The following is a 20,887-nucleotide window of genomic DNA, read 5'->3' as shown; positions in this document are numbered from 1 at the left end:
TATGAATCTAAAGTCTATCAACTTAACCTCTAATACGTGCCAACTCTGAGCATTTTAAAATTTAGGTAATCATTAAAAATATGTTTATATTATTGATCAAGAAATTTAAGCTCAAATGGGGAGGTAAAGTTTATGGGTCTAATCTTGGCCAGGCCAATTAGCCATATAGAGAGTCACATACTAAACCAATAAGCCACATACTAAGCATCTTTGTTAGACAAATCTCTGCTCTCAAACAACATATGATCTATTGGGAAAATGCATCTAAAACAGCTAAAACAATCCTAAATATCAGAAACTCCAATTTCCAAATCTATGGTACAGAGTTTAAGTGCTAGAATAATTAAGAGACAAAGGTAATTTGTACTTATTTTTATTGATACTACAAACCTAAACAAAGTCCAAACTTTCTTACCTCACTGTTTTGGTGCTATTTTATTAGAATTACTACATAAATTCCTCTTTTAGATAAAATGTAACCCATTTATATAAGTATTTTAAAATTAAGGTCAAGTTGCAAAAACTGTTGCAAGACCAACTTTGAAGGGAGCCATAGTGTAATAAATCTGAAAGAACATAATGTCACCAATACTTATGTCAAAACTACTTCTGTCTATATATCAGTTATGTTTTCAAATTATTACACTTAAGAAACCTAAAAGAATAGAACATACATTTAAGATTTATATGTACACCTTCAAAGAAAATAGTGAAAATCATTTTATACTGAACCTCACAACGAATGAATGAACGATGCCAATTCAACAGGGAAGCTCCAATGTGAACATATACTAGCCTATGTACAAAAGAACAATTAAAATTTTCTGGCTGAAAAGTAGATATATTAGTACTCCAGTTTTACACATGAGGGAACTGAGATTTTTAAAAAGTGAACTTATTTGCTGAAGGTAACTCAGTATTAGAAGACCTAAGTTCACAGGGTCTGAAATCAAGCCCTATATTTAAATAAAAAAACCATACAGAAGAGCTGAATAGGTCCTTAGGTAAAGAAACCACATTCTGTTGTATAATGTTGTTAACAGTCTAAAAAGGAGTACAAAAGAAAACAAACAAAATCCAGTCCTAGATAAAATTCTTATAACACCACAAAAGAAAATTAGTTTTAAAATGTATTAAAAATACTAGGTTTAAAATTTCAAGTATAATACAAAGAGAAACCTTTTAGGATAAAATATAATTCCCAACAAATAATTCCTTACAAAATAATGCTACTACTACTTACTAGGTTGCTTTAGCACTGCCTTGTACTGTTATAGTCAGGATAGGTATCCAAGTTCCTCTATATTCAAATGCTGGTAGCAAAGTAACACCTCCACCAATCCCCAACATTCCTGAGTTAGCTGGTGCTGAGACAGTGCCACCTGAATTATTGTTTCCTATTAGATAAAGGGGGAAAAGCAAAGATACCAATTTACTACTTAATCACAAATCAATAATATCTAAATATCTGGTCAATTAAAAAGAATTTTGTGCTATAGAAATGGGTACTGCACAAATAAATGAAATCTATCAATCCTATTTTGACTATTAGAGGGTCTCCCTGTTTCCCCAAAACACCATTCCCTTTTTTATATAAAGGTACAAATAAAAACATAGACAAATTTTATAATTACCTTTTATTAGATCACTTTTTATCAGAGGTGGGAATGAAGAATAAAAAGCTACTAATCAGATAGTAAAAAGTGGAAGAGAAAAAAGGTAAAGGGAAACAAGAAGACATATACTGATTTCCAAACTTAAAAAATCAAGTTCCCCTGTTTTATTAAAAGGGGGACTAACAGACCTCCCAAGGTAGTAACCAGACTCTTGTAAAGAGAGGCACCAAATGAAGATTCTTCTAAAATGAAGATTAGCATCTAAACTTTTGTTATGTGATTAGAGGAAGTGAAAGTATATCAGAGAAGAAAACATGTTCTGTAAAGAAATACACACACTTGCCTCAGTGAGATCAAATTATTCTTTAAGTATGTCTTTATTTATACTTATATATAAACTATTATAAATAAGTATAACAAAATATAAAATATATACAATGCACTTAAGTAATCCAAATTTCTCTAGCCACATGATTTCTATAAACTATCCTCTCAGAATAGTGAATATTGTAAATTATTACAATATAAAAATGAAAATATGAATAAGCCTTTACCAGCTTGGTTTGTTGTAGCAGGATTTCCAGTAGGAGGGACAAGAAACAATGACTGGATAAAAGACCCCAGTGCATTCACAATATCACGAAACACCTTGGTAGAATGTTGTTTCATATCATAGGACTGACAAAATGACCTGTAAAATAATTTTAAATGTTTCTGGGGAAAATATTTGGATATATTAAAATTTTTAGACATTTTTTTTAAAATAGCAAGTAATGTTAATAAACCAGTCTTAATGCTATACTTAAAACTTCATCACATTTGAGTGACTTTACTAATTTAGGACAAAGATTCAGATTGAGGTCAGTACTCTAAAAAAATTATCTTGGCCATATGAACTCAGTAAATTCGACTGACGTCAATTACTAACTATACTTTTGCCCACCTCCCAGGTCTTTTCCACACCCACACTCCTCCCCCTCCGTATACATATAATACACATTTTTGTTGGTTTAGAAGTCACTAATATTTGGAAATAAACACTTAAACTCTTCCTACTAGCATAAATATTACCCTATCCATTTAACAAAATATTGCCGAGGCTTACCTTAATAGCTGAGGCTGCACACAGAGTCTATGTATTGATTCTACTGCAACAGCTCGTAGCCACTGTGGCTTATCTGCATCCAGGAATTTCACCAGAAGTGACAGAAATATCTCACATTCAGTTACCTAAAAAATATAAAATTTTATAATAATATTTCTTTAGATCTAAGAACAGTAAATTGCATTCTTGTTCTTAGTCGTATAGAAAAACCAATAAAATCTTTTAATTTTAAATAAATTAACATTCTTAATGAGTGGAGAAAAAGAAGGGAAAAGTAGTTATACATGGAAAATCTAACAGTAAAAATAATCAGTGACTCTCTAAATGCATCCCTGAAAACTCACGCTAGTGATCTGATAATATAGTTCATCTTTTATCCTTATTCTTTAGAAAGCACTGTGCACCATTATGCCATCCTCATTCCTGGCTGGTAGCATAAAATGCTCATAGGATGTATGCTCTACCCTTCAGTAATACACAACAGTTTTTCCACGTGTTCTTTTGCTGCTTAAGAAAGAAACGGGCTAAGCCAAGGGATGTTTACCATATGTTATGTTTGGGAAAAACAAGAGAACACGTGTAGGATTTCACAGGTTAAAAGATATATATACAAGTATATATAACTGAGAACAAGGCTTGGTACATAGTTTTGCTTTATTAAATATAAGTATCATTACCTTTGTTATTAATACAATCCATTGCCTGTGCAAGCTCTTTGTAAATGAAAAATGTTTAAAGTTCATTCTCAACATTATTTGTTAAACGTTTGATGACTGAACGAACAAAAAGTAACCAGTTTATTCAGAAGTTAATGGACTGTTTTGTTATGTATTTGTTGAGGACCTATGAGAGGTAAGAATTAACCTGACGTGATCCCTAGGCCAAACTGAATCTTCCTTCTACTTCAGGTGTAGCAGGTTATTGGGCATTTCACCTGGGGTGCCCTGAAATGAGTGAGAGTAATATGGGGCAAGAATTTAGGGGCTTATAGTAGCCCTCGGGATTTTAGCTCAAAGTCTTACCAGTTGGTATTTTCTAATGCCTTTCAGCATTTTTAACTGGAGGCTTAAAAGTAGAACATAATCATGAGGATAAAGTAGGAGGGATAACACAACTTTATCCTTAGACTGGGGAAGTCACAGGCTGAGGCTGTCACCATCCTAAATGATGTTGAGAAGCACTAGATTAGAAGTCAGATGGCTCAGCTTCTTTATCCACCAACTTTGTGGATGACAAGCTAGGTAATCTTCTTATAACAGACCTACACCTTCCTGAGAAATCAAGTGAGAAAAACGTAATAAAAATGTCCCTAGTTAAGATAAAGTGATATGCAAATACAGAATGCATTATTACTTTTTCTAAACAAAATGACCCCCTTTTAGTAAAGAACTGAAAAAAAATCAGGCTAGTGACTCACTGGGCAACAGCTGTATCTGTTGAAGAGTTTTAACATTAGTAGGTCCTTCAAAATGTGCACTTACTGCTTTAGAGTGAAAGTGGAATACAAACGTGGTGGTAGAATCAAAGGCTTGTCAGTTAGGTTTTGGGGCCAGAAAACAAACGCTCTCAGAAAGATCAAGTACATGTATATCACATTCAAAGTGATTACTGTTAAAAAACTTGCCTTGAAGGTTGTATCATTTCCTCTCCTGTGAGAGAGTGACTACAGTACAAATCAATCATGCAATTTATACTACAGCCACTAAAATATTGTGATTTGGGTAAAAGAGCCTCTCCCATCAGGTCTGGACCTTTGCTCTCTCTTCCTCCCTCCTTGCCAAGTGTGAAAGTCAGATCAGAGAACTAGTGTTGAGGACACTGGATTGTTTTCAAGGGCATCAGTGCAAGGTGCCTACTGTTACTCTGTTAAGCCTTTGCCCTCAAGAGGATACACTCATAGGGAAACAGGTATCATAATGAGTATCCATGGCTTAAGTCCAATTCTTGTGGCACAAAGATACTTCATGACCTCCATCATACTAGAATGAAGGGTGATGAATGTTTCTGAATTCCTATAGTTCTTTGGAACTGGATAATAGTCAAGAGATAAGTGATGCTTAAAATGAATCAAAGTCATCTTGGTGGAAATGCTAATAGATGTCTAATAAGGAATCATGTACATAAGATAAGTGTTGGCTAAGCAGACAATGAAGAAAGTCTGCTAGAATGTATAAATGCAGGAGTCATGGATTTACTGGTGATAAGATCCTTTGTTAGAGAAATGTACATGAAGTAGAAAATTAGGTTGGACAATCGGTTGGTTTAGACCCATTTGTTGCTTTTTAAAAGCAATTAAGTCAAAGGCAGAAAAGAGATGTATTGGCCACTTATAATTTTAATGAATACCTTAAAGCTATGTTTCTTAAAAAGATATCTGGGCATGGAGCCTAACTGATTCAGAGGACAGAGAAGCACCTAGCTCAGATGATAGAAAGGGAAAGGATATAGTGTACTAGATATATGAAACCTTTACCTAAATGTCTGCAGTATTATAATTTCCTATAGTCACTCTACATATACATATTATTAACAGAACTAACCTCTAAAGATTCATTATCTTCACCCCTGAGCTACTTGATAGAACAAAATAAGCTGGTGAATACACTGATTCTCTAGTACAGTGGTTCCCAAAGTGTGGTTCCTGGACCCCTGGGGGTCCCTGAGACCATTTTAGGGGATCTGTGAGATCACAATTATTTTCATAATAATACTAAGATATTAATTGCCATGTGTTGCCATTTGTATTGATGATGCAAAACAATGGTGGGTAAAACAGGTAATGCTTTAGCAAGAATCATGGCGGTAACACCAACCTATACTAGTGTCATTGTATTCTTGACCATAACACACAATTTTTTTAAAAAGGTTGTTTTACTTAAGAAGCATAATAAACAAAAACAAAATTAAAATAAAAAATAAAAATTATTGATTTTATTAAATCTGACCCATAAGTGCCTAATTTTCTGTGTGACAAAATAGGAAGTACACGCAAAGCACTTTTGCTGTGTCTCAAAGTACAATGATTATCTGGAGGAAAAGCACAGTTGGGAACTGACCTAGTCACTTTTTTATCCCTGTGGAACACCATCTTAACCAAAGGAGCAAATAGCCAACTATAACTATTTAGACTTCTGTGTATTACAGACATTTTCTAAAAAATGAACAAAGTAAGCATATCACTTTATGGGAAACTGACAGTATTTATTGCCAATGATAAAATTCAAGCTTTCAAACAAAAATTAGAATTTTGGAAAACTTGTTATCTGCCAGAACATTTTGACAGCTTCTTAATAACAGAAGACTTTTCTGATAAATGGTTGGTGATATTAACATGTGTTTTTTTTTGGAACTGTATAGAGTGTTAACACTTGGAATATCTGCACAACTAAAATAAGTGATGTTACAAAATCACACATGGGTAAAAGATACAATAGAAACACAAGATGAATCAATGAAGTTTAATCTAACAGAGTACAAAAATGTCATTAATATGGTTTCAGATTCTACACTTTAAGAAAGTGTTACTGGTCCAGTTTGGTGTGGTATCAAAGAATAATAGCCACTATTATCTGATAAGGCTATTAAAATAATTCTGCCTTTCCAACTACATATCTTTGTGAGGTCAGATTTTCTTCATATGCTTTGACCCAAACTAAAGAATGAAAATAGAAGATGTGAGAATCCAGCCATCTTCTATTAAGCCAGACATTACAGAGATTTGCAAAAAAAAAAGTATAAAACAATGAATTTTTTTCTTTGGCAAATATAGGTATTTTTCATAAAAATAAATGTTTATGGTGACATGAGCTTTAGTATCACCTCAGATAATTTTTAACACACTAAATAATGATAGAAATAATCCACATACACAAAATCTCATCAATACTTGTTAAGAGTGTAAAGGAGTCCTATGACTAAAAAGTATAAGAATTACTACCATAGTATGTCCTCTAAAAGATTATCTTTAGACCAAGCTTAAATAAAGAAGACACAAAGAAATAAGAGGGAAGTCTTCTACATCAATCACATCTCACCTCACAACTACCATACCTCTAACTTTTGCCATTGGAGGAACTAGGATGTCTGAACTTTCCCATATTAATAAGTTAAGTCCCAATGTAACAAATTATAATACCGAGGAAATATTATCATATACATCAGAACAATTCATCTTTGCAAACAGTTCTAGAGCTGCCTTATTGTGAAGAGAGGTTTTACTAGTGGGTAATCACACCCAATTGATGAGTGAAGTACAGAAGTAGGCTTTTCTCTTCCTTCAAACAGCAACATTCAATCTTTTCTGTAGCTGTTATCTCCCCACCCTTTCTGTTCCCCAAATCAAGGAGACTAAGGCCAAAATATGGAGAATAATACAGAAGCAGTACAAGAAATTGGCGATGGCACACTTGGAGAGGGGAAGAAAGAAGAACTAAGAAAANTAAAAAAAAAAAAAAAAAAAGGATAAAATCATAATACGTATGGGGTCATATCACAAGTCAAATCATGTCCTCTTCACTTCCCCCTTCAACAAATAACAATCATAAATGGTAAAAACCCAACAGAGTAGGGTTAGCCTACTATGTTTTGGTCCCATTAGTAAAACACTAACAACATACCAAGTAACACCTTATTTAACTAAATAATGTACTATATTTAAAACAAAAAGGTAGAATATCACACCTTATTATTTCCATAGGCCATATCCATTGCTTCTAGGGATAAGGAGCAAAGCGCATTTATTAAATGGTGCAATGATACATCATCAAGATACCTAAAACAAAAAATGAAGAAATAAGACATCCTGATCTAAAATATATAGCTAATGTTTCTATCAATTTAAAAAAACTGACTCTTACTGTGAACTTTCAAACAATCTTGAAAGTATATTGGAAATCACTGGTAAATCTGTCATCACTGCTGTTGTTAGAACCTAAGAGAAGAATAAAACTGAATGTAGTATATGAAGTACAAAATATGTAGTATATTTTGGGAAGCACTAACTGAGTAAGACTAACTAGTACTTACTGTACTGGGTCCCTCTACAGCTCTCCCAGGTTTCAAGGCACCACCACTACAAGGCTTTAATCCCAGAATCCATACAAGATGCTAAAAAATTTAAAAAATTAAAACAAAATAATTGATAAAGTTATAAACATTCTAATAACTAAAATTAAAACTCAGCAGTAACTTTTAATAACTAAAACTAAAATCTGCAGCTTTCTAATTAACTAAATTTAAATCAGTAATTAATATTCATATAAAATACTTATTAAACCACGGACAGGCAGTAGAACTCAGGCTATTATGAAAAGCATTCCATTACTTCATAAAATATGTCTTTTTTCTTTTCCAGCTTCTCCTTTTTCATACTTACTGTCTACTCCTTCGGCCTGCTCAAAGTACCAATAGGCGTTGCTTAGTTTAACTGTTAGCACTTAGATATAAAAACAATACTGACTTCTGACCCAGAGACCATAACATACCTGTAGAGTTGCCAAGACAAGTTGCCATGATGTTCCAAGAACAGCCCCATGACAGTGTGCCAAGTTAAGTAAAGTCCTCATACACTGGATATTTTTGGAAGTTAGCTATATTAAAAAAGGATATATTTGCAAGAACTGTTATGCATTCTTGAAAACTAAAAGCTTGTAAAGCAGCATTATGATATTCAAATATTTTCTAAACAAAAATATTAATAAAATAGGTTTGGATGATTTTGTATAGAACAATTTCATTTGCTTAAAAGTTGTATTATCATAGTTGGTTATGATAATGTCAACTGTATATTTATCTAGTTTCTTCTAAAGGTATCACCCAGGTAAATAAATAAGTAAACAAGTATTATGATAAATTTTGGCAAACACACACAAAAAGGTATAAAAGTTTCCCTGATAGTTAATTGGTAATCAAAAATAGAACAAGTACTTTACCATTACTGTCCCTTGAGGCTGAACTGCTAGTGGTTGACCCACTGCCACAACTTGCTGATGAGATTCACTTGATGGACTTATCATCATAACATTTTGGCCCTGAATGGAATATGCTAGAAGACAAAAGAATATCTAAATAATTAAAATATACTTTTTATGTACATTCAAAGTAATGTTAAATTTTAACACATAAATTTGATTAAACTAAGTTCAACTATGACACTTATTTAGTTAACTACTAATATATGAAAACATTTTAAAAATTCAGGAATTGCAAAAAAAAAAAAGGGCAAATATTAGGTAAAGTAATTTTGTATATAACTTTAACAAATTATAAAACTTTCTTCATAAGCAAAATAGAAATTGGACACTAAATATTTTATACATATATTCCCAATAAATTTGTCAAGTTAAAGTTATAGATCAATACACTTTCAGTTAAAAAACTGAATATCATACAGAAACATTTATATTATATGTAACAAACTTGAATGTTTTCAAAGTGTTCAACAAGAAAAATTTTTTTGAATATCAGCTTACTCTAAAGTATTTGCAAATATTACTGTTCTACTAATTCCATTAGAGAAAAATAAAAAACCACCACCATTTCAACAATATGTTGTAGTATACAAAGGACTTCCAGATTTTTCTATTTTTATTCTTAGCATTGTTTAAAATTGGTATTATCCTCCCGACTCCACTTCCGTTGTTTTAAAAAGATGGAAGAAATTGAGGCTCAGGGACATTAACTTCTCACAGAGGTGACAGTCAGTGAGTAAAAAAGCAGAGGCTTGAAATCAGAATTTCTGTAAACTTTTCTCTACTCCATGTCACCCCACTAGATGAACAGGACTTTGAGCAAACTGAAGTCTTACATTTGTTGGAAAGCATGGCTGCACTGGTGGTATTCAGTACAGTAAGAGCATAATGGGGAGGCAGGGAACCTTTGCATATCGCCGTTATAAAGGCATCTCTTGAAGTTACAAGGCCCAGTCTTCCACAAAGAGCAGCCATAGTCAGTTCAGCTTTTAAAATATTCTCAGTGGCAGCTTCATCTGTGCTGAAAAAAATTAAGTATTTCATTTAATGTGATTAATACGATTTATTTTTAATTATGGTACAAACATGATGTAGAGTTAGGTAAGTGAAGTTTTAAGAAAATCTATTTAAAATTGTCAAAATCAATATACTTAAGACGGAATTTTAACTAACTTACTGGGTTGTCGGAAAAGTCATGACGTATTTTTTCTATGTTTTTCGTTGCAAAAATGCATCACAACTTCTCCGACAACCCAACATATCTGAAAATTAAAAATATTAAGATGGAAGAAGAACTGACTCCAGGTGGTGAACACATAATGTGATATATAGATGATGTATTACAGAATTGTACAGTTGAAATCTATGTAATTTTACTAACCATTGCATTGTCACCCAAATAAATTTTAATTTAAAAAAAAAGGAAAAATATTAAGCATTTTAAAATCAGTAAATTCTGTGATCTGAAGAAAAACATCAAAGAAATTGAATATCATCATCATAATTGCAAAAGCAGTAGTAAGGCTTAAAATAAAAAAGAAGTTCTATAATTTTAGGATTGTATTTTCCATTAAAACATTGTGACAACAATTCTGGTGGAAAGTATGGAAAGGATAGGATGGGAGAGGGGGATTGCAGGAAAAGAATACTGTTATACACATAAAATAGGAATATTAGGAAAAAATTCTCAGGACAAATTTAAGTGAACAATTTTAATGTTTATTTAACTGTCACATGCAATATTAAACTTACAAAGACTTAATACCTGGCATCAAGAAGGAGTGAGAGAGCAGCAAGCAGACCACACCAGCAGGCATTCACCATTTCTTCCCAAACAGCTCTATTAACTTAAAGGAAAAAAACATAGTACTTACTGTCACAGTATCTGGCAATATGTCAAATTCTAAACTATCCCCAGTCATTTGATAATATATCAAATATTCCATCAACAAACTCAATTATTCAATACTAAAGCTATCGTATTTAAAATATATCTGAATAAATGAAATCTTAAAAACCATACTACAGTTTCAGAATTCAAGAAATCTTGAAACTAAGTTACTTTAAAGTATAAATGATTAAGATCTTTCTGTAAACAAGTTAACTGATATCTTTAATTTTACATATATTCTCTGCCTATTCTCTTCCTCTTCATTGGACCAAACTTTCAGCCTGTGACCAGCTGGCACTGAGTCAAGGTAATAAACTGGCTCATCCAGGAGACTGGTTACGTACATTGGGAATGAAGCAAATAAGTAAATACACTGAATCAAATGGGATCAAGTTTCTCACTGTGGGAGAAGGGGATTACAAATATGGAAAGTCAAAAATAAATCTGTGGTATTAAACTGGAATTGAAAAACTGGTGTGGCTTNAAAAAAAAAAAAAGACTCTGTGACTCGGGAGTTTGATTATAAAGTGTTTCAGAAGAGGTCTCTTTGGATTAATCCTAGTCGGAATTCCTTCAGCTTCATGACTGTGTATCTGTTTCCTTCTTCAAATTTGGGAAGTTTTCAGTCATTACTTCTTCAAATTGGCTCTCTGCACCTTTTTCTCCTTGTCTGCAACTCTCATAATGCATAGTGAAATTATAAGAAATATATATATTGATCTCTAACCCAAGTTCCTGACATAGAACTCCTAAAACCCTTGTATATAGGAATGCTAGGAGCATCTTTTATTCTGATCTTTGTTCTTTTACCCCAGTTCCTGACACAAATCTCCTAAAATCCTTGTAATTTCCTGAGTGATAGGGGCATCTGATGACACAGAGCTCCTAAATCCCTTGAATTATCTGGGTGATAGGAGCATCTTTTGTCCTAATGAGGAAAATCGTGGTGGATGCTCGGATAGGGGCTGGTTACCAGAAAGATCAAGCCATGATTAGAAGCTTGGTAGTCTCAGGACAACCCCCCATTCTCTGATTGAGTTAATAATCAATCATGCCTACATGATAAAACCTCCATAGAAATTCCCAAAATGTCAAGTTTGGGAGCTTCCAGGTTGGTGAACACATCTACATGCTGGGATGGTGGCATACCTCAACTTCACAAGGACAGAAGCTTCTGCTCTCAGGACCCTTCCAGACTTCATCCTACATATCTCTTCATCTGCCTCGTCATTGGTATCCTTTAAAATATCCTTTGTAATAAATCAGCAATATAGGTTTCCTCCACTATCTGAAGTAAAGCATTCCTAAGATAACTTTTGTAAGCCAAAATGGTGTAAAGCAAATAGCATCCCCCGCTTTCCAGTAGTTCATATTATCCACTTTGCTTTTACAAAAGACCTACATAAGTACAGTAATAACTTTTTCATTAAAGCAAAAATTCTCTATAGATTCCTTTCAGTTAGTGAAAAGTTACTAATGTAGGTCTCTCATAAAAGTAAAGTGGCACAATGCAAACTTTTAGAAAGTGGGGAATACCTGTAATAAGTAAAATGTGTTGCTGGGTTCTGTGAAAACTATCAAATTATTGAAATCAAAGAAGGGTGTTGTGGGACCCATCAATTTATAACCAAGTTAAACAGAAGTTGTGGGTTACTTTGGGACCCACTACTTAGGGAACTAAAATGTAGGACACCCAGCTTTCTGAGAATTGGTGTGTGTGAAAAAACATCCACACATCTGGCGTCAGAGGTATTGTGAGTGTAAGAGTAAAGCACAGTGCTTATTTCCTAGACATGTATGTATTGGTCTGCTTGACAGTGTCCCATTTAAGTCCTTTAGGGGTTCTTAATTCTTTGTTCTTTTTGATCCTCTAACTTGATAATTTCAAATGGCCTGTCTTCAAGCCCACCAATTCTTTCTACTGCTTATAAGAGTCTGCTGTTGATCCCCTCTAGTGAATTTTTCAATTCAGTTAGTGTATTCTTCAGCTTCAGAATCTGTTTGGTTCTTTTATATAGTTTCTATCACTTTGTTGATATTCTCATTTTGTTCATATACCATTTTCCTGATTTCATGTAGTTGTCTGTGTTCTGTTTAAACTCATTGAGCATCTTTATGATGGTTATTTTAAATGCTTTGTCAGATAACCAAATCGGTTCCCTTTCTTTTGGGTCAGTTTCTGAAGATTTATTTTGTTCCTTTGATTAGGTCATGTTTTCATATTTGTATGCCTTGTTATTCTCTGTTAAAATTTGGGCATTTGAAAATACAGTCAACCCTGTTACTCCTTATGTATTAGTTTTGTACAGTGATTTTCACCAACCTGCCTAGAGATTTTGGGGTTCTCTCAAACCTTTTCTGTTGGTTTCCTCTGGGCTTGTATAATTTCCCAGCTGAAGAGGTTGGTCTACTTCTATTCAGGAGCTCCCCCTAGTGTCTTTATGAAGTATTGCAGTCTCTAGTGCTATAGCAAGCCACTGGGGCTTGCCTTTATTTTCAGCAGGCCACCAGGTAACCAAGAGGGCTGCCACCTTTCCTGTCAGTGTTCCAAGACTTAGGTGAGACAAAAACCAATCCCTTGAGCAGTATCCCAAAAAGTCAGGGTGTCGGTTGCACATTTCACCCTTCTTTCCCAGCTGAAGGAGAAGCCATAAACTGGGAATTTTCTCTTGATCATGAAGTGCTGTGCTGTGCCAGGAATAGGATTAGGTATGACCAGTAAGTGCAACGGGCTTTCCTACCACTGTAATGAACTTCTTCTTGGCCTTGCACTTGCCTGGGGTGCTGTAATCTATTAACTGGTTTCTCAAGTTCTCAGGAACACAGTCTGATCTGTATATTGTTAAATCAGTGTCTCCATGGAGGATGGAGGGCCTGGAGCTTCCTATTCCACCATCTTGCTGATGTCACTCTGGTTTATATATTTTTAAAGTTTCTTTGTGGATTGAAACAGACTATAAATAAATACAATATAGAAAATATAATAGCTGACAGGTAAAAACTTTCCATCTTTGGAGAAACTACGCTACTTTTCATTTATTTTCAAAATGCCTACTGACCTTTCAAAATTTCTAAAAGTTAATCAATGTAAAACAGTATTTCCCTCCATTTTAATTGTATAAAATTAGACAACAAAGTCTTGGTTTTTCAATTTAATATAATTATTGGAAATTATATCAAATACATAACATGTTGCAGGGAATACTGATAATAATTTTTCAAAAGTTAATCCTTACAGAGAAAGATGGAGCTATGAACTAAAGTAAGTTTATAAACTTATGTACCTAATGTTCATTTATATATTATTAATTTGGGTAGAACAGAAAAACATCCAAGCCAACAATTATGAGTATACCAAAAGACTCTTAAACCCTTGGCACCAAAACCTGATAGCTTCCAGGGTCTCTAAACAGCAACACATTCAGAAATGATTTGATTTTCTACAGGTATTTCTAAACAATGCATTAAATACATCAATGTATATTATACATATATCTTGTGTGGCCGGAAATAATTATAAGTGTTGGGCCAGCTGAGTGGCTCAATTGGTTAAAAGTTGGTTTGGGAGTGCGAGCTCCGAGCAGCAGAGCCACTGGTTCGGTTCCCACATGGACCAGTGACACTGCACCCTCTACGGATAAGATTGTGAACAACAGGTCGACATGGAGCTGGGCAGCGTGAGTGGCCGGAGACGGTGTAGGCTGCAGTGGGGCTGTAGTGGGCTGCTGTGAGCTACCGTGAGTGGCCGGCAGCCAGCAAGAGCTGCCATGAGCCACCGTCAGCCGCCATCCAATGGCTGGCAACTGACTGCCTTAGCCAGGAAGAGCACAATGATCACAATACAAACATGGGCCAGTGAAGTAGTGCCCTCCACAACTAGACTGAAGAACAAGAGGACAGCAACTTGTCTGTCTTCCTTCCCCGATTCCCCAGCGCTCTACCCCTCCCTCAATTCCCCAACAAAATCTTAAAAAAAAAAAAGAAATTATAATAAGTGTTTATAAAGATTATTTCTAATTGCATTTTGCATAAATGGATTTGGAATATTAAAAGAAAATCTAGGGCCGGCCAAGTGGCACGATGGTTAAGAACTCGCTTGGGACGCCAGAGGGCCCTAGTTCGGATCCCACATATGAGGGCCAGTGACACTGCCCTCCATAGCTAAGATGCTGAACAACAGCTCAACCTGGAGCTGGGCTGCTGTGAGTCGCTGGCGATGGTGTAGGCTGCAGTCCCTGTGGCAGTGGGTTGCCATGGGCTACCGTGTGTAGTCAGCAGCCAGCGTGAGCGGCTAGCAGCCGCAGTGAGCAGCCGTCCAGAAGCTGGCGACTGATTGGCCTCGCCAGGGAAGAGCGCAAAGATGGTGCCAACTTGGGCCAGTGAAACAACGTCCTCCACAACTAGACTGAAGAACAAAACGACAACAACTTGTCTGTTCCCCTTCCCTCAATTCCCCAGCACTGTTCCCATCCCCCCAATTCCCCAATAAAAATCTTATAAAAAAAAGAAAAAAGAAAATCTATAACAAATTATCATAAATACAGAAAAATTTTATTTTAAAAAGTTCTCCATAGAATTTAGTATGAAAACTATCTATGCTATCTTTTAGCTTATAATGTTGCTTATCTCTAACATTTAGTACATTGATTGCTCATAGTAGGTAATCAAAAACCAATTATTTTTGTTAATTAAAATTAAGGACATATATGCTAAAAATTTATGCAATGCTGAATTTGACTTAACATAAGATCAAAAAGAAATATAAGACACCATTTTCTTTGACAAATATTTGAATGTTTAAGAGTAAGCCATTACACTGATAAGGTATCACAACATATCCTGCAACCATAAATTTATGCAAAATAGATACAATTTTGGACTAGAAGTCAAAATTGATTTCTAATCCTAGAATTCACCAAATCTTTAACTTTTTTGTTTTAATTTGTTAATATAAATGAAAGACGATAAATGAAAACAGAATAAACTGAAGACACTATAATTTTAATTTTCATCAAATTATAGTTAGCTAAGAAACTAAATTCCAAAGCCACAGATCCTATGCTGCCTTCAGATAACAGGCTGTGACTCTCCTAAACATACATTAAAAATACTATATAAACATAAAAAAGATTCAAGAGAGCACAGAATGAACCTTTAGAGTATCTAGGAGAATACCGATAGGTACACATAAAAAGAAAGTCTTATTAACTGAAGTGAAAAAGCTAAATACACTATAATACATCATCTTCTAAAAAGTACTGCCTGCGATTACACACACAAATACATATGAAAATTTGCACTTACCAAAAGACTGTAAAATTGCTTAATCAGAACAGATACTACTCTCAGCAAACGCATGCAGATAGGAAAGTACGGTTTTTCAACTGGTGCTGGAGAAGATGAAGTGCTGGAACCTTGTCTGAACTTTATATTTGGAGAAAAGAGCTTTATCACAAGAGGACATACTCTTTCTTTAAGGAGGAAGCTAAATTCCTGGTGCTATTTGCAAAAATAAAAGCAAGCAGAAAAAAACGAATTAACTTAGCTTGTACTTAATGCTTCTAAAACAGTCTCCGTAGTAAATAAAACTTCTTAATAATCAGTATAAATGATTTAGCTTAATGATAAGTTTATGTAGTTTATTATTTTACCATTCACACACAATTCTGAAATTAGCACTGCTCTTTGAGAGTGTAAGCTTAAAGTCTAATCAATATTTCAATAAATTTTAAAGAGAATCTAAATTAAAAAGGAATATTTAATAATTTTGGAATTAAGTGATGCTTATTGCTAGGAATTTTAATTTTAGTAGGACACTAACAATTAAAAACAAAGAATAGAAGAAAATAGATTACATAAATTCAAACAGATAAAGTATTTAAAATAGGCAGCTGAGGAGAGAAAACTTGATTAATAAAGTATAATAAGATACAATTTACTGATCCTTTTCTGCAAAGATAACAATTCCATTAATGGATTTATTAATTAACATAATAGTTTGTCCTACTTAGGCTACTTAAACAGAACACAACCAGCTAATTAAAAAACCCACAATAACAAACAAGCATAATTTTTTTTTAAATCTTTTTTTATTGGGAACAGTGTGTTTTTCCAGGACACATCAGCTCCAAGTCAGGTAGTTGTTTCAATCCAGTTGTGGAGGGCGCAGCTCCGTGGCCCATGTGGGGATCTAACTGGCACCCTTGGTGTTAATGAGCACTGAGCTCTAACCAACTCAGCTAACTGGTTGCCCCAGCATAGATTTTCTAGAGTCTGGGAAACCTTGCAAATAATTTTTAACCTCATAGCATATTATGCTCCTTTAATCTGTTAATTCCCTGCCTAAATGAGCCATAGTAGTCCCATTTTACTGATAAATAAGGCCCAGTTTTAGACTTTTAATGTCTAACCTCAAACATATATTTATTGTTATTTCAGTCATCCAAATTTCATAGAGGCTGAGAACAAAGACAGAATCACAAAAATTATCCAGATTAATACTTTAATCTCACAAAAAAAGAAAAAAATAAGGCACATAAGAGTTTACATGCTAAGATTCACAACAATTTTTAAATGTATCTTTAAAAAAATCAGTCATTCAAGAAAAACAATTAGAGGGGAAAAAATGAGATTCATTAGAGAAAAAAATGCAAGTAAGTAAAAAGATAAAAATAAAAGTCTTGCATAATCTCACCTCCTGGAAATAAATTAGTCATTGTTAATTCCAAATTATATCCTTCCAGACTTTTATATTCATTTTAATGTATTTTTTAATTCTTTCCCCCCAAAATGGGATGTTAAGAGTTTAGTGATTTGAAATTCTACTCTCATATCTACAGTTAGTTTGACTGCCAAAATTAAAGGCGCAGTTAAGTTCATTTTCATACTTCACTAAATAATTTTATGTATCGGTTAATTTATGAATATTACAGACATCTCTTAAAAGTTTTATCTATTCACTTTTCCCCCTCAGTACTCAACTGATTACAATTGGATTTCCTCCACAATCACCAGGAACCACCTCAATTCAACTCAAACTCTTCTCATTATATTCATCATGATCTCTTGTGGCTAAAGCAAACACTGCCTTTTCAGTCTTCATTCATCTTACCAGGTCTCTTAGAAGCACTGGACCTAATTGACTACTTGGTTTATCTGGAGGCTTTCTTTGTTTTTGTCTTTTATTATGTCACACTCTCTCAGATGCATTCCTGCCTTTCTGGCCTCTTGTTAAGTCTCTTTCATTATCTTATCTTTTTATGCCCAACCATTTAATGTTGAGATTCCTCAGAGCTCCAGAGTACCAGGTCCTTACTTCCTAGTCTATGCTATCACCACAGTTAAATCTTATTTACTGCCATATCTTCAATAACAACCATAAATCAGTGACGTTTAAAATTATAACTTCAGGCCAAAACTTTACTTCTGAGCTCAAGATGTATAAAATTCAACTAACATTTTGTGGTCTCTCATTTTGAGGTATCTAAGTGTGTTCAAAGCTAAATAATCTATCGTTTGTGATAAAAATTCTGCCCATAGTGTATTTCATCTAAGCAAGCAGTTCACTGCTCAAGCCAGAAAGCTAGAAGTCATCTTTGATTCATAAAGTATAAAAAGTTGTATAACTTGCTGATTTTATTTTGAAGAAGGCAAAAGACTGCCTTTTTTCCTCATCTACTACATTTTATTGACTTATTCAGCGATTACTTGCTGACTGCTTAACATGTACCAGGCACTCTGCTAGGGAAAGGCATTCAGGGTTAAGCTGAATTTTATCCCTGCCCTTATAGAGCTTATTTTCTAGTGACAGATCCTTTCTCAGGGTCACTGCTCTGGAATATTCTTTTCCTATTCTACCTATTTCAGCCAACTAACTATACACTTCATCCTTCAGAGACCTCCAAAGAATGAGAACAATCTACAAGAGAGAAAAGCAAACCCAGGAAACAGTAACTACAAAAGCCCTGAAGCAGGAATCTACTTGGGTCATTTAAGGAACAGCAAGACTGACAATGTGGCTAAAAAGTAATGGCAAGAAGAAGAGTGAAAGGACATAAGACAAAGGAATATTGGGGACTAGATTATAAAAAGTTCCATAGATCATAATTAGGACTTCATTTTTTACTCTGGGCAAAAAGGTCATCTACTAAAACACTTTTACAAAAGACTGAAAAGATCTGACTTGTTTTTAAAGACCATTCTGGGGCCAGCCGAGTGGCTCAGTTGGCTAAGAGCGTGAGCTCTGAGCAACAGGGTCGCCGGTTCGATTCCCACATGGGCCAGTGAGCTGCGCCCGAGCTGAGCTGCTGCTGAGTTGGTGAGAGCACATGCTCTTGACAGTTTGACCCCCTCATGGGATGGTGAGCTGTGCCCACCCGCAACTAAGATTTAACATGGCACCTTGAGCTGAGCAGTAGCGAGCTGGGCCGGATGGCTCAGTGTGCAACAAGGTTGCTGGTTCGATTCCCGCATGGGATGGTTAACTACATGCCCCCGCAACTAAGATTCACGGCAGCTACTGGACTTGAAGCTGAGCTTGTGCCCTCCATGGCTAAGACTGAAGGACAACAACTTGACTTGGAGCTTGTGGGTCCTGGAAAAACACAATGTTCCCCTTTCCCAATTCCCCAACACTGTTCCCTTCTCCAGATCCCCAATAAAAAAGCCTTAAAAAAAAAAAAAAAAAGACCATTCTGGGCATGGTGTGAGAAGCAACCATTAACAGAATAGAGCAGGTGTAGATGCAGAGAGACCAATTGAGAAACTAATGCTGTAACTGAGGTAAGAGGTAATGGTGGCTTAGATTTGGAAGACTGTGGTAAAAGTCATATGAAGTGACTAGATCCTGTATATATTTTGAAGGTAATGGTTGGGATATGGGTGTGAATAAAAAAGAGGGGGTAAGAAGAGAAACTAATTTGGAATCTGTATAAAAATGGGTTGAAATCCCAACTTCATCACTTACAAACCATAAAACTTTAGACAAATTACTTAACTCTCTGAAAGCCTCAGCTTCTTCCTGTGTAAAGTAGGAATAACTGGTACTTCTCAGGCATTTATAAAGAGATTAAAAAGAATGTAATAATGGATGTAATATGTAAGGAATTTTGCACAGTTATAGCATGAGTAAGCAATCAAAAAGTGGTAGCTGTATGGCTATCATTTCATACAAGATTGTTAGATAAGTTATAGCTAAACACTACTTATTCTAGTACAAGAAAGAGAATCATAAGTTAATATTGGTCACTATCACCAAAAGCATTGAAAATTTGCAGAATATATACCAAAAATTTGAACCATGTAATAAAAATTCCAGTCCCAACTGCTGGGCTAAAGGATCTTGTACTATTCTGGCACTTGGTTCACACATTTTGTAGGTAAGAGCAAAGGACAAAACAGAAGACTTAGAGAAGCAGCATGGCAGGGCATCATAACTAGATTAGTAGTTAAAAGACCTAAATTTTAGTTAAGATCTGCTAGGAACCCTATGTAAATCACTGAATCAATTTTGGACTTTAGCTTCTAAGAAGTAAAATGAAAAGTTTGAATTCTTTCTTACTGTTCTATTAGCTTTCTGTTTTGAATTATTTTTATTGTACATTAAATTTATTAAGCATTGACTAGTTCTTTTTTCCATTAAAATTATCTACAAGCACATAGCTACATGTAATCAAGTAAAAATCAATAACAATTTCTTTTGGTTTTAAATATTACAAAAATAGCTCACATATCACATTCCTTCATACACCCTTTGATTGAGAAATGCCTCACTAGATGGTCTTTAGAGATTCCTTCTAATGTTAAAATTTCAAGATGCGAGGGCACTACAAAAATGTAAGGTAACACAAAATTATTATATATCAAATCTAAGGATATAATTCTTTGCATATTTTAATGTGGGAAAAATACATGTTGCTTTCTTGAAAAATATCTGTGAAAAAATTAAAGATTAACTTTGTTGCAAGATACTACTAATGGCTTACTTGTAAAAAGACTTGTGGAAAATCATTCAAGACTGACTCAAGTAATTCGAGGCCAAATGTTCGAGTCATTTCTGTCATTCCTACTAGCCAATAAGGGGCATCAGCATTAACCAACTGACAAAGGTCCTGTAAAAATAAGTCAAACAATAATTAAAAAATAGATAAAACATTCACATACTGGAATGAAAGATGTTTTTCAAAATTAATGGTTCATAAAATGTTTTAAAATTATCTCTTCTTAAACAGTAGTTGTTTATACCCCTTAGAAACTAAGCACTGGTACTTCAAATTTTGACAAATTGTATACTTGATTATATAAGTAA

General features: G+C 34.3%; 1 protein-coding gene across 1 annotated transcript in view; it reads right to left on the bottom strand.

Moving 5' to 3' along the window:
* The window catches only part of MON2 (MON2 regulator of endosome-to-Golgi trafficking), a 102,502-nt gene that overhangs the window by 54,071 nt on the left and 27,544 nt on the right, over positions 1-20,887 (bottom strand). Inside the window, exons 7-19 of the mRNA XM_019654742.1 lie at positions 20,565-20,690; positions 15,886-16,080; positions 14,954-14,986; positions 13,070-13,217; positions 10,456-10,537; positions 9,527-9,711; positions 8,652-8,764; positions 8,205-8,309; positions 7,747-7,827; positions 7,578-7,651; positions 7,402-7,492; positions 4,213-4,242; positions 422-427 (exon numbers count right to left, since the gene is read on the bottom strand). Of these exons, the coding sequence (XP_019510287.1) occupies positions 422-427; positions 4,213-4,242; positions 7,402-7,492; positions 7,578-7,651; positions 7,747-7,827; positions 8,205-8,309; positions 8,652-8,764; positions 9,527-9,711; positions 10,456-10,537; positions 13,070-13,217; positions 14,954-14,986; positions 15,886-16,080; positions 20,565-20,690 (1,269 nt within the window). The remainder of the gene's footprint in view (positions 1-421; positions 428-4,212; positions 4,243-7,401; positions 7,493-7,577; positions 7,652-7,746; positions 7,828-8,204; positions 8,310-8,651; positions 8,765-9,526; positions 9,712-10,455; positions 10,538-13,069; positions 13,218-14,953; positions 14,987-15,885; positions 16,081-20,564; positions 20,691-20,887) is intronic.

Source organism: Hipposideros armiger, unplaced genomic scaffold (genome assembly GCF_001890085.2).
Source record: "Hipposideros armiger isolate ML-2016 unplaced genomic scaffold, ASM189008v1 scaffold_229, whole genome shotgun sequence".
Taxonomy (NCBI): Eukaryota; Metazoa; Chordata; class Mammalia; order Chiroptera; family Hipposideridae; genus Hipposideros; species Hipposideros armiger.
Note: the sequence above shows the minus strand (reverse complement) of the source record. Positions and strands in the feature narration are given on the sequence as shown.